Source organism: Lissotriton vulgaris, chromosome 2_1, assembly GCF_964263255.1.
Source record: "Lissotriton vulgaris chromosome 2_1, aLisVul1.2, whole genome shotgun sequence".
NCBI lineage: Eukaryota > Metazoa > Chordata > Amphibia > Caudata > Salamandridae > Lissotriton > Lissotriton vulgaris.
In genome coordinates, this window is record NC_141687.1 from 1,581,463,234 (window position 1) to 1,581,478,487 (window position 15,254).

The 15,254-nt window shown below is 46.6% G+C and overlaps 1 protein-coding gene across 1 annotated transcript in view; it reads right to left on the bottom strand.

Moving 5' to 3' along the window:
* LOC147732932 (von Willebrand factor D and EGF domain-containing protein-like) overlaps window positions 1–15,254 on the bottom strand; it is a 1,979,930-nt gene that overhangs the window by 727,983 nt on the left and 1,236,693 nt on the right. Inside the window, exon 15 of the mRNA XM_086955141.1 lies at window positions 13,535–13,639. Coding sequence (XP_086811267.1) covers window positions 13,535–13,639 — 105 coding nt within the window. The remainder of the gene's footprint in view (window positions 1–13,534; window positions 13,640–15,254) is intronic.

A 15,254-nucleotide genomic window follows, 5' to 3' on the forward strand; every position in this document is an offset into this window, starting at 1 on the left:
GAGTATGGACACAGCTTGAGAGGACCTGACACATCATCAACAGGGAGTGCAATGAACAGGGAATGGGGTGACAGGGGAGATGGCCACATGTACAACGAGGTGTAGCACACTGCACACCCACAATTACCCAGGATCATGTCCCAGATCCCCTTGCCACACTGCATCACACACACATAGCAAGAACAACGCCCCCACATTGATGACAGCGTGCGTGGTACAATGCGCATAGCCGACACTGCAGAACAGAGGACACAACTGGCTACGCACATGCAAAGAAACATGCATACTACATCTGACAGAGTCAGAAACTGTGAAATAAAATGTACGTGTACGACCTCACATCCATCATGTAGTCCAAATGTACACTGTCCGGCGGAAGACTACAGCACCTCCCAAACAGTCACAATGTACATTGCCATACAGTCTGCATGCAAACCAGCACAATGCACCAGCATACATGTCAACACAATGTCAACATGCATCTCCCCTTCGCATTGCAGAGGGCCGCACATTACCTTCAGCAAAGCACAGAATACAACACATCTGTGATGCCAGAGAGGACCACCACACCGTTGACACAGACGCCCTACAGCAGCCCACAGGTATCCCACGCAACCCCCCACCAGGACCCGGACAGCCAAGCTACTCAGAGGAGAACACCGAACCTGCAACAGACTACACAGCCGGAAGCAAGCACAGCTGGCTCACAACACTTCACCCAGTCACACATGGCAACCCAATACCATGTGGGAGCACAGCAAAAGGAGGTGGCCCAACATTTGTGGGTGGGGGCCGAACCCATGGAATGCGAACTAGTACACATACGTAGGTGTCTATCTCCCTTCAGGGACCACCCACACCCCACTAAGGAGATCCACACTGCCATAGAGACACATGCAGATGCACATTCACAGTACAGAACCACGCCCAGGGGCGCTCAAATAACAGTCATACACCGATGTTGGCTCTGCGTACAACGGTTGTGGGCACTCCCCTTACAAATGTATTGGGTGACGACAAAGCTACATTACCAAGCTCCAACCCGCTGCCTGCGATGACATGTCTGCGTCCGATGTACACAGCATAATAATAATGGCAGATGGCGTTTGGAGGTGGTCCTTGCGGTGGTGGTGTGTGCCTCCTGTGGTGATGCGGCGCCCAGGCCAGTCTTGACTCGCTTTGGCGTGTGAGCCCTGGTGGGACGCATTTGAGCCCGTAGGCTGCGTACACCGCAGGGCCACAGAGAAATGGCGTTGATGACCCCAAGTCCAATGCTTCAGGGGCCATCAACTATCTCAGAAGAAGGGGTCCCAGACCGGACCAGCACAGAGTTAGTGGCCCCGGATTCACTGCGGCCAGGACAGGCACCCAGCCATTGGATGGTGACTTGCGGTGCAGTCAGATCGGCCATGCGACCAGAGTGGGTCCTTATCAATGTCTGAGGTGTATGTTGTGGAGGGTTGTGGGGGACACAAGTAGGTGTCCTCCAGGGCATGATGCAAAAGGTTTGATTTTATCTGAAAGCAGCAAATAATGGGGTGGAAAGCTCAAGCCTTGTTTTCACCATTTCGGTATCAGCTACATGAGGATGAAAACTAGCCCCTAGTCCATAGACTCAGATGCCACCAATGTACGACCAGTGAGTGTCCATGAATGTTGGGGAACAGACTTAGTGGCACCGAGCCTGAGAGGGGATGCAATCTGCGATGATGCTGGTACACTTATATGAACTCCGTCATTGCTAAATCATGACTCTGTGACCTACTGGACTGCAGTGTAGGTCAGCAGTGGCCCACAGCCACGTCTCCTTGGCTCAAGATGCATCGAGTTAGTGACACTTGGGCAGTTGTCGGTAGTGTTCGATCAGCTCTGTAACGATGATCCTTTTTTCTGCTAAGATGCAAGGCATCATCCAATAACTCCTCTCCTTGCGTGCAATGATATGTAATCTGTCTTTGCATAATTGATGTTCAGATCCAATTCTGTGACCTACTCAAGCGCAGCCTAGGCCCAGAGCAGTGTAGGTCAGAGGCAGTGGTCAGCACGCGCCATTCACCTAGTGTTGCCGGCATAGGTTGGTGGCTCCAGCGGCCTGTACAGTTCAGGTTCAGTGGCACCACGTGTTCGGTCACCTCTGTGACTGTGACCCAGCTTTCATCCGGACTGAGCCGAATCTTCCTCCTACTCCTCTTCTTGTGACCACTGGTGTGGACTCTGCCATTCGTGATCCCTCATCCATGTGTCTCTGGCTGGCGTTGAACAGTGTTACTGGTACCGCAAGTAGCTGGCTGGCGTTGAACAGAGTTTGTGGCACCACATGTCGCAAGATGCCAATATGGAAATATACCACACGGATTTAGGGGGATCTTGTATTGTGCCCGCTGCCCCGGATTTGGGGTCACTGCCATTCAGGACCCAGGACATAGTTTCACATATGGGACCTACTGGGCCAAAGAGGACGCTGGTGTAGTATGTGAATGAGGAAGGAGTAATGTGGGCCAGTGTAGGGGGGCCAGTGATGGTCTGAGAGGCTGGCTGGGTCTCGGGCCTAGGGCTTGGAGCTTGCACAGGCACGTGGTGGGCCCTCCTTGACACATGCCAGTGTCGGCAGTTGATCAGGATGGGCCTGACGGGTTTGTGGTCCAGCGGGCCGGGGTACAGCAGGCGTACAGGATAGCAGGCAACTCCGCTTATGAGGACCATGTTGGCCTCGTGGCAGGGTGAGAGGCGCCACCCTGGCAGAGACGTTGTGCTTTCTGAAAGTGGACCGCGCCCAGAGCTACGTACTTTTTATTCACACCCCTATGCTGGCCTGGCGTATGCCGGGCCATCCCACTCTGCTCATGCTTATGGGGTGACTTAACAGGCAACATTTCCGCGAGGACCCCCACTGGCTGGTATGACATGGTTGCTTCCACTGTCCACTACACTCCATACACCAGAGGTGTATTTCGCCATGGATATGGGTGTGTTGTGCATACTGCGGTCTGTCCAACACATCGCTGCCACTCTTGGCATGGTGTACTTTCCCAATTATGGTTCTACTGCATCCTTCACACATGCCTGGCTGCCACCTCTCCCCATATTCGGCTAATGTGTGGCTGAGGTGCCATGTTGTTGATGGCTCATGTTCACGGCTTACCCAGGTGACCATAGTAAGTTGTTCTGTTGGGTCTTGGGGGTGGGCATGTTGTTGTGCATGTTGGTTGTGATTCTGTGACATGTGCATTGCCAGAGTTGTAAATTGCATGGTTGTGCAATTGATGTGAGTGGGGTGTTAACTTGGAACTTGCCAAGAGGCTGTGCATTTCCTTTGGTGTCATCCTGGGAATTCTGGTTGCTGATGGACTGTCGGAGGATGAAGGAATCATGCACACAGGTTGTATATTTGGAGGCGGCATTGGTGAAGGTCCCACAGTGTTCTGATGTTGCCTGCACATTCATGTGTGATGTGTGCTTACTGTTGGGGTGATTGTGTGCTATGTCACCAGGGGGCACAGGTAGGACATTTGTGCTGTGGATTTCCCCCTACACATGTGTGCATCTGACTATGGCTTATGGTCCTTGCTTGTTCTCCAGCAATGCCTGCGCATTGTGTTGGATGTATGAGGACCGGGGTGCCAAAGTGATGGTGATGTCCAGGACAGGTGTGGGGGACTTGGATGTGGCTGACTGTCAGACACCTCCGACTCTGGCGGATGTTGGTTGGGGTGTGCCGGGCCAACAGGTGGAGCAGAGCCAGCAGCTTGGTGTGGGGTGGGATTTTGGTTGTCTGTTGTGTTGCTGCTGTAGGACTGTTAGGTGATGTTGGTCAAGATGTATAGGTTGGTTGCCCTTTCTACCTACAGCAGACAGTGACATTGTCAGATGTTGGGTCTGTGAGAAAGGTGCGTTTCCTGGGGGGCTGCTCTCTTTGTCTGTGCTGCCTCTGTGGTGGTCCGGGTGGGCGTTCTGGGTGGGGATTGGGGTCCTGAGGGGGTGGTGATGGGTGTTGTGGCCCTCTTGGATATCCGTGCTGCATGAAGAGTTGCTATGGGGCATCTGTTGTTCTTCATGTGTGGCTCTGGGCTGTGCTTCCTTTTGTGGTTCAGACTGTGGTCTAACTTTACACCAGGTCAGGGCAGGTGTTAATTTCCTGCTGCTAATGCGCCTTATCTCCTGTTTTGCGTTCTTATTGCGGTTCTGTTTGGTCATTGTGAATGTTGTGGCATTCGCGAATTTGCGTATTTGCGAACTCGCAATCCGCGATTTCTCATGATTTGTTTTTGTGTGTTCGCAAGGGTTTCTGCCCGTTCGCGAGGGTTTTGTACCAGTTCGCAATTGCGAACTTACTTGTCGGCTCGCAACGGTCGCGACTATGTTGTTTCTACGTCTGGTTCATCATCACAGGTTCCCAGCACCCTCTGTTTCACCACTGCCACCCTCTGTTTCACCCATGCCACCCTCTGGTACATCAATGCCACCCTCTGGTTCATCATCACTGTAGATTATGGGGGGGAAAAGCAGGCACACCTGACCTGCTTCAACTGACATGAATAATTTTGGGGTTGATTTATTAATGTGTCACTGTTTTAACATTCCAGTCTGGCACCTGCTTCCTTATCTGTAATTTGCTTTCTGTTGCAGTGCAATTTTTTTTCCAGGACCTTTGTGGCCTACTTGTAGCTATTCTATGAGCCTGCTGTGAGGGTCAGAGCAGGGTCATAGAATTGTTGCAACTAGCAACTGAACTCTGGAGGGGCCCCAGTCAGGAAGCAATACAGGGAATGGTTACTATTACTAATGATGAGTTTGAACTTTTGCACCTGCTGAGTGCTTTCAGTTTTGCAAAACTCGTTTTTCTGCAGAACAGCAACTGTAATGCCCCAAACAAACATAGGCAACTGAACTCTGGAGGGGCCCCTCAGGAAGTACTACAGGGAATGGTTACTAATGATGGGTGAACTTTTGCACCTGCTGAGTGCTTTCAGTTTTGCAAAACTCGTTTTTCTGCAGAACAGCAACTGTAATGCCCCAAACAAACTTACTTGTGAAAGTTGATTTCTAATCGAAAAGTGATCCAAAGAAAGTCAAAAGGCCTCAAATCCAAAAGAGTGTAGGCAAATGTCAACCTGAGGAGTTATTCTGATAAAAATCATCATTTTCAGAAGGTCTATGCTGCTTGCTAGTGGATTTCTTGTGCAGAATTGCAAATTTTGTAATTTCGCGAGTGCGAGATTGTTGCTGCCCGCCGCACCTACATGTTCGCAATTGCAAACTCTCGCAATGCCTCGCCAAACTCCCGCGGGATCCCGCAGCAAGATCCAAAATGGCGCAGCACTCGCAAAATATCGAGAAAAACAACTCGGCAAACGCTGAATGACGGTAAGTGAACGCCGCATGCCGCAATATTATATCACCAAGAAAAAAAATCCGCTGCGTGCAAATTTGCGGATTTTCGTTAAATTCGCGAGAGTACGCGGATTACGAATTTACCGAAAATCCGCAAAATCCGCGAGCGGAACGGATTTACCGCCCATGCTTAGAATCAACTTTAGGGTTCACTAAAAAATTTAAATCTCCCCCTATAATCACTTGACTGGGAATTTGTTTTAGAGATTGAAATAACTCTTCATATATTACAGGATTATCCTCTACTGGGGCGTAGATACTAGCAAAGGTTAGAAGTCTATTCCCTAGATTGCAGGTCGCCCAGCACCGCCTTCCTCTCTGTTCACTTTCAAAATTAACCACCTCGGCTTGAATTGTTTTGCCCAAGAAGATCGCTGTGCCGCAATGTGATGCAGAGGAGGAGGAGAAGCCCCGGTATGCTGTCCTGGACCTAAACATAAAAAAATCGACATGCTTCCCCTTAGATATATGGGTCTCTTGAATTAAAAGAACAGCTAGATTTTCTGTCTTGATCCATGAGTCAATGGTCCGTATTTTCTTTTTATTGTTTAGACTGTTGACATTAAAAGAGACCACCTTTAAAATTTCCTTTTTATACATTGGCACACTGCACAATATCATCCTAAAGGGGTTCCGAAATAGTTTAAGGTTTCCTGAAGGAATTCAGAATCTGTCATTAATCCCACCCTTGCCCTGACAAAATATACATTTATGGATAGTAATTGGATGAATCTAGATTTTACAAATGGATCACTTTTTTCCTTCCTTTTCCTATTCCATCCTCTGCCCCCCTCCCTTAAAAGCTAAGGTGAGCATTCCACCATCCCTGCTCACACCTGACAGGCTTTCCAACTCCCCATAACTGAAAACATGACTTTGTTCCAGGTGCTACTGGCCAACATACCCCTCCCCAGTGGAAAAAAAAGAAAAAGAAGAAATAACAATATCAACCCCCAGAAGCTATCTGAGAGGAAAAAGCGCCAAACTCAAAAAAGAAAAAAGACTGATAAAGAAATAAATAAAGAAGTAGTTACATCTGCTATTTTACAAGCCCTGATCGAAGCAATCAGGAACTGTTTAAAGAGATTTGTTGCAGTAATTTCTATGCTTTGGGGGCATTGCAAAATACATGGAATCTGCCTTTTACAAGCACTATTAGTTTGCTCTGACGTGCAATCATTGACTGTGCCCCCTGTTCGTTGAAAAAGTGTAACATTTTAACAAACTCTTTCCACCTTTTGACTGTGGAGGCAGACATGTCAGGGAAAATACGACACAGTGGAACCTCGGAAGAGATAAACTGTCACTGCTGTATGGTCTTAGCTAGAATTTGTTCCTTGACCCTGTAGTCCCCAAAGTTAGAAAGGATTGTCCGCGAGAATTTGGCATTGGGCGCCTGATGGGCTCGCATAAGAGTGAAATCTTCATTATATTTTGAGAGGAAATTTTTTTAAATGAAAGAGTTAACCCATTGTAATGTTTGCTGCCCCTCGAGGCCTTTCACAATACCGAGGATTCGAAGATTAGAGCATCTAGAGTGATTCTCCAATCCTTCCAGTTTATACTTCATTGCCGATTTTTGACTCTGATAGGCTGCAACTTTATCGTTCATGATCAAAACGTGATCTTACAATTGCAAGATCCTAGTCTCCACCTCAAGAAGTCGCGCTGGAACCCGAGCCATGTTGTCTTCGATTTTCGGGAGGCAGGCGTGGATGGCAGCAATTTCAGCAGATTGAGAGATTTTGAGTTCTCTGATCTCCTCCAGAATTAAGTTGAGGAGACTCTTGGCGTCCCATTAGAAAGTGAAGGATCTATCGTCCTGAGAGGAAGTTTCCTGAACCAACTCCAACCCGGATTCAGATTGCACTGTTGATGCAACAGAGGATGCGGTCTTATCAGGTACAGCCAGCACATCGTCTTGGGGGATGGGGAGTCCAGATGGGCTCCATCCAGGAAAAGACAAAGGTTGTGCATAAAGTTGTGGCAGAAGCCTACTGCCGTCACAGAGATGCTTATTCTTACTAGAGTCAGGAGGCAGAACACTCTCTGCTCCCTCTGCAGTGGATGTTAATCCAGATTTTGCTTTAAAAAATAGAGGATATTTTTTAAGTTCCTTGGATTTCCCAGCCTCAGCGTTCACCCAAAGGTCATCATCTTTGGATCAACCAGATTTTGAGAAGTAGAGGGACCGGCCCGGGGAGAAACAATAGGGACGGGTCTGGTACTCGAATCCAGATCAGTGGAGGTCCCCCCCGGATAATCTTGCTTGGAAAGCTCTGTGGTGGCCATCCCAGAATTTTCTGCGAGTTGTCCCAAAACTTTCCTCAAGGCTGCAGCACAGTTTCCCAGGGCTGCTGCATGTCCTAGATATTTTTTGACCCTTTGAACCAGAGCTGGGGAATTAAGATAGGTTGCAGCAGTGTTTCTAGAGAGATTTTGCATATTGAAATTTGCCAAGCAGTTTCTTTGGCTGTCCCGTGACATATTCGCCATAATTACAAAATGAGGTGAAAAAAGGCTTTGGTGCATGGAACTCCCCCAGTGACCCTCAACCAAGTACTAAATTAATCCCCCATGCACCAGTAGGCAGCAATCTCAAGAATGTGCAAGCTTGTTAATACTCAGAGAGAAGGTACAGCACGAACCAGAATTCTTAATGCAACCTCCATGTCCTCATTATTTATTTAAGAGCAGCCCCACTGGGAACAAAGGGCCCTTAACTTAGTGAGTAATAAGGGTCCCACAGGTTGCACTGTGACTAGCGACTAACATAGCTGTAGACTGCAAGTTATAGTGTGTGGGGAAAAAAAGCACCCAGGGCTTGTCCCGCCTTGCCGAGTCTCCTGAGCTGTGTCCTTAAGGGGCTTCCAGACTGGCTATTCTGCCCTCTAGGAAAGACATGGCTTGGTAGTTCGGGCTGGACTGTTCTTATGAGGCACAGGGTCAAGGCTGATTTGCATATAGCCATTGTCTGACCTAGGGTGGTGTGGAGTGCAAAAAAACGATGGATTTAGGCCCAGATCTTTGTACTGAAGTGAATGTAAGACATTGTTCTGCATTCTGTCCATCAACTGTGTTTTTTGCAATTTTCGCCCCGAGTGGGCTGGGTATGCTCAGACGTGAGTCCCAGGCTCTCCACATCACTGGAGTCAAGCTATCCAGGCTGAAGAAGGCTGATAGCCAGAAACCGGTCCTTGGATGCTTGATTCCGGTCTAGGAAAGACATGGCTTGGTAGTTTGGGCTGGACTGTTCCCATGAGCCACAGGGTCAAGGCTGATTTGCATATAGCCATTGTCTGACCTAGGGTGGTGTGGAGTGCAAAAAAACGATGGATTTAGGCCCAGATCTTTGTACTTGGGTGAATGTAAGACATTGTTCTGGATTCTGTCCATCAACTGTGTTTTTTGCAATATTCTGCCGACTCCTCCTGGTCAAGTATTCGATGTCCAGGCGCCGGCCGGAAAATAGCCAGGAAGGAATGAAAGAAATTTCCACCCAAGTAGATGCTCAAAATACCTCTGTGTTGAGTTAAAGCTTAGTGCTTGTTTTCTGTTTTGAACATGAAATTACAGCGTTCTGCAGTGCTGATTGTGAAAAATGCCCGAATTTCACAGACTCCCACTCCCGTTCATTGAATCCACCACAGCCATTCTGCTGCATGGCTTTTCTGCGGCGTCCCTGCGAGCATCCAAAAGTGAAAGGCGGGGTTTGGCTTATGGCGTGATCCTGCATCACCATCCACAGTGCAAATTTGTCACTCTCTATTCTTATTACTTCTCACACAAATTCTTTACACATTGCTTCTGAGTTAAACCTGACTGCTCTGTGCAAAGCTACCAGAGTGTGAGCATAGGTTGATTTACAGTAGGTCTGGCAGCCAAGCTCTGGAATGCCCTCCCTTCCAACTTGCGAGAAATTAATGACCTGTACCAATTTAGGAAGGCCATCAAAACTTTTCTGTTTCCTTAAAAATTCCGATTTTCTGTGCCTGTTGTGTTTTGTTTAGGATCAGCGCCGGGACGCCCCTTTGCTGGAGCAGCTGCGCGCTCTATAAAACCCATAACATAACATAACATAACGTTTGAGGTTGCTGTCAGACTTGGGCTCAACCAACAACACAATTTCTAACAGGAATGATTTTGATTAGAGGGTGGCAGCTTTGAGGTAGCCATGCATATGCATAGGGTGCCCGAGGAACATTAGGGGCTAGTCGATGGAAGCAGAATTCCCATTTTGTTAAGGATACCCTACAGTCCCTGGAGATAGCTGATCAGATGGCCTATGCCCCTATGATAGTCAAACTTATCACCAAGCTTAATCTTACCCTACAAAGTATGCGCTCATATTCCTGGATATTCATATACCGCCTACGAAATCTTGGCTAGATTTTGTGGATTATACCGTTCAAGGCATTAATAGTTGGGTGAAAGGCAGCATTGTGAGTGATGTTGATGGTTGGTTTACCTGATCTTCACAGAACACATGCTCAATGCTGGTTTTGCAGACATGCAATGTTAGGCCCACACATTTGGGCAGTAGTTTCTCAAACAGTTTCCCTTAACTCATCCTGTTTTGCTAAATTTGTTTTTGTTAGCTTTAGGAATTGGTGAACTTTCCCACTAATAACCAATGTGAAAGTGCATGTGTACTCTTCCTAAGGCATGGTACAATTGGCTTACACTTGTTTGGCACATTTTATTTACTTGTAACTCCCTAGCAAAGTGGCACTACCTGTACACGGGCCTGTAAGTTAAGCATTACTAGTGGGCCTGCAGCACGCCTTGTGCCACCTTCTACAGTAGCCTTTTAGAACATGTCTCAGGCCTAAGACTGCAGCCTGTAGTGCAGTTTCAAACTGCCATTTAAACCTTGCAAACTAAACCTTTTGCCAGGCATATACCATCCTTTTAAATACATATAAGCCGCTATTAAGGTAGACCCTAAGTTTTCACAGGGCAGGAGACAATGTATTTAAAAATTAGGACATGTGGGTTTCAGTTTTACATGCCCTGGTAGTGAAAAACTCTGTAAGAAGTGTTTTACTATTGTAAGGCCTATCTCTCCCAAAAGATGATAGTGGGCTACCTTATTACACTCAATAAGTGATACGTTTGGGAACAGGAAGGAAAATAATGGTTATACTCAAATCAATCATAATTAAAACTCTCTTTAAAGATACAGCCAGATTTTAAGTCACAACCCTGAAAATGTAGCTTTAGGAAAGTTGCCATTTTATTCATCTGCCGCCTGCTTCCACTGTCCAGGATCACATGACTAGCTGCAATTGACAGTTGGCCTTTGTGTATTTTTTTCCAGACAGTCAGAGGAGCTATTCCCTACTCCATTACACTTCAAAGGGCTGCTCCAGCACACACACTAAGGGACTTGACACCAGCCTATCCTGACCCCAGACCACTTGTAGCCTGGACAGGGGGAGGAAGTTTCCAGAACCAGATGTGGGAGTGTTATAGGTGTTCCCCCCACTTCAAAAGCTGGCCCGGTGAAGGACTCAAAAGAATGACTCAGCTGCTGTCTTGCTACAAGAACCACTGCACTGCGCTCTACTGCCTGGGGAAGGAAGACTTGACCTGCTCCTTGAACCCAGACCACCATCGGAACCCCAAGGGCTAAATGGCTGGACTACTGTCTCAAGAGACCTATCCTGCATCTTCCCAGACTCAACTGGACCTGCCTGTGCCCTTTTGCTGGCCTCTATCTTGATCCCCACTAGGTCCCCCAGGTTCTAGACCTTTGGCTGGCATTAGCATGTAGTCCTCCAGGCCCAATAGGTTTCTTCAGAATTGGCGCAGCATGACACATCTCGATGCAGGACCACCCATCAGAGAACCTTGCGTTTATTGATCGATTGCCATTTTGATGACGGACCTCGCATAGCAGCCCCTCACAGCTACTGTTCAGCTGTCTCATCAACACCAATGAAATATGACACAACTCAGTGCAGCGATTCACAGCTCCCAATCGGCCTTCACATCCAAACTGACGAACTTGACACCGTGTGACAGAGGACCTTGCAACCAAGTACATTGTCCAGTGGATTGAACTCGGCACTTTCAAAATGTTGGAGCTAATTTTATCTAAGACTTTGAAATTACGGGGCATATTTACAATGTCTGGAGCATCTCTGCAAATCAGCAGGGATGCGCCAGAACAGATGTGTCACGCAATCCCCCCTTGCGCAACCACGGATGCGTTGCATTTGCAATGCGGCTCGCCATGGTGCAAGGAGGGGCAGATGCATGACACATCTTGTGGCATAAGGGCAGCGCATTGCTGGAGTTGCGTCGCAAGCGCTATGCAACTCCTACAATATAGAGGGGCTGCCCATATTTAACGTGGTGCGTCACTCCTTAAGCCCGCTTCAAGCAGGCATAAGGGTTTGACACAGCAGCGTCGTAAAACTGACTCCGAGAAATTTTGTAGATTTCACTGCATCAGTTTTACGGGGTTTACCTGCGAGGGGACACCCACCCTCTGACAGAACGCCCACCGCAGGACTTTACAACTTGACGCATCTGCCTAGATGTGTCACGTAATAAATAAGTTGCAACGTGGCGCATGGTTTACACCGCCGCTGCGTCACAAAAGTGACGCAACAGCAGCGTAAAAGTGTTGCAAGGGGCTTGTAAACCTGCCCCTACATATCTCCAGTGTGCTGCATATATAATTTACACATTGCCTCTAAGTCAAATCTGACTCTTTTTTTGCAAGCTACGAGAAGGTTAAGCACAGGTTAATTTAGTGACTTTTGTTGTTTATCGTGACAAGGATTATCGTTGTTGCCTGAATGGGCTTCCATCTCTCTCAACCAATAACCCAATTTCTTGCTATCTGGCAAATTTTGCCATGAAAATCTCCTGTACCACATAGGTTACCATTTTCTACATTGTGTTGCAAATTGTTCTTTTTTGGTGTAATTTGACTCTTTGTGAAATGTTCAACGCACCTCCACAGTTCTCTTATTTTCGTCCTTTCTTTTAATGAGAGGCCTAAAATCGTAAAACTTGGAAGAAGTGCCAAATCCAAGAGGCTCCAGTGGGATTGGCAGTTATCACCTACTACTGCTGGAATCGTGCCTTGCTACCCCAGCTTCAACAATAACCTTGAAAAATCTCAGCATTGTTGAAGGAGGTATGAACGCATTAAACTGACAAGAGGGAGATTCTTGCCAATGTGAGACCAGGGGATTCTAGTTTCACTTTCCTTCTGTCTGTACTTTTGTTTTACGTATGACAAAACTGTGTGAAACTCAACCCATTAATTGTGCACATCCAGTCGTGGCCGCCATGACTCGCTGGTGAGGAAGCGGGGGGTTGCGCAAGGAAAGGGTCACGCGGGTGGTTGGTTTAATAAAAAAAGTTTAACCTACCTTTACCGGCCCGGTCCTCAGTTACATCTGCTTGTCTCCCTGCTCCTCACAGGAAGCAGGCAGCCTGCCTCCCCTCCCAAAGCCAAATACAATGCTGCAACTGCAGAATTATGATTGGTTGGGGCGCCGACTGAACATGCGTCAATGAGGAGGCCATTTTCTCCATGTAGGCTGCATGCGGAGAGTGTATATCACTGGTTTGGTCGGCCATGGGGCCGACCAAACAGTCACGGTCCTCAGAGTGGGCAAGCCACTCCTCACCCGCTCTAGAGCAGGACCAACCAAACCCTTTTGCTTTCTCACAGTGCAAGATGCAGAAACATAAAATGGTATTTGTAATACCATTTTATGTTTCCGCATCTTGCACTGCGAGAAAGCAGTGGGGCAACGCACCTCCACCTTCACGGAGGAGCCGTCCCTGAGCATATCAATACCTTAATGAAGATAAGCACGCTTCCATTCAATGGAGGACAGTAGAACATCACAGTCTTTTTAGCACCAACAATAAGAAAAAACATAAATCAAAGGCAATGTTTAATTACGAGAAAAAGCAAATGGGGCAGATTGTGACAAATCACACCTGTGAAACAACCAGTGAAGGCTGTGCAATCCGATTGATGCCACTATTTACAGGAAAAAGTTTTCGCGAGGTTTTTGAAACATCATATATTTAGACTATTGTTTGCATTTTCAGTAGAACAACAATTGAACATTAATACCTGCTTCGATATATGTGTTTATCTCCAAATTACCTTTAACTTGCAAAGTCCTTTTAAGTGAGGGTCGCACACCTGACAAATCGCATCGTAGATGGTCAGTATTTTATCATTGCTGTATAAAAATCCATCATTGCTAACCTAAAAGATAAAAACATTTTACTAAGTAATAATGTTGCCATCCAAAGAGCACGCTCGTTTGAAAAAATACATTCCAATGCTTCCTTAACCTGGACATTAATCAACAGTATGACTCAAATGCTATTCTTCAGGAAGTTACATATTGAAAACCGAAACCCTTTAGCTAAAAACACACGTACATTTTCAGTTTGGTTACTAATGTCCTTGGACTTATTGAAACATGTCTGATTTTTGTTTTTGAGAACAAAAACAGTTTTTGCTTTTATCATTTCCTATTTTTATCAATAGCCTGAAGGTAGCTAAATAATGGGCCTCATGGGATGCAATTTGCAGGCACGTTCTATGAAGCAGGTTTGAGTCTGAAAGAAGGGTGAATTTGAGTGATTTTAGAAAGCGAGCCCTTAGAACTCTATGGAGGTGAGCATGTGTTTGGGTGAGTGAGTAATTTATTCAGGGTTGAACATCCCATCGATGTCTAACGGCCACAGTTCGCTCTTTTGTATGGTGAAGAGGACTCCAAGATGTGAGACACCCTCAAACGATTATGAAGTGAGCGGTGTGCAGTTTTGTGTCAGTAAATTGTCAACAGCCTAACTATTTGTCGGCAATGATTTTAACAGTGCATGATGATGGAAACTCATTCTGCACCCGGCAGCTCCCCCTTGTATACCTGCTTGATATGTTTTCAAACAGCTTTTGGTCCCTTCAACAGAAATGTTCTGTGGGGACAACTGCACGTACGGGGAATCCCTCAATTATTACTAAGGGAGGACAGCACAGCGATTGTATCATGAGACTGGAGTTTGCGTCAAATTAGGGATGGTCAATCACATCACATATCCGATAAGTACAAATCAGGGCCTACGTCAGGATTGTGAATTGGTAACCACGCTCTCTAATCTGTATGACAAACCTTGTAACAGCACTCTGTAATAACAGGTGTTGTTCCCCCCCCCCAAGCTAGGAAGAATGTCTGTGCTAGCCTTGTAGTACAAGGATGATACAAGACTGGTTTTGGTCTCCAATGTCTGCTGAGGGCTCTGGAGACTTACAATGGCAGCAACATTTTGTGATCCATTATTTCACAAACAAACATTGATGTATTTGGCATAAGAAATAAATTGATTGGTACATGGATATTCAAGGGATCTTCCATTCTAAAGGCCACGAGATATACATATCTTAAAAATTGGTTTCATGAGAGAGGAGGTCACCCTCTCTATCTATCGACCCTAAAAACTAAGAGGCATATTATGAAGCCTGGGCGATAACATTATTGCCGCTTTATCGGCAGGAAACTGCCGATAAAGTGGCAATAATGGGCTTGATAATATGCTCTATGGAATTCCAATCGAAGATCATGTTAAATGTGAAGGACATCTAACATGAGCTTCGATTGGAATTCCATAGAGCATATTATCAAGCCCATTATCGCCACTTTATCTGCAGTTTCCTGCCCATAAAGCGGTGATAATTTTAACGCCCAGGCTTGATAATATGCCCCTAAAATCGGTATCGCTCTCATTTTCACTACGTAGTTTATTTAGCAAGCAAACTTCTGGCCCCTCTTATTCTCCAAGTTTAGACATCATAAAAGCTAGATTCCCTGCAACCC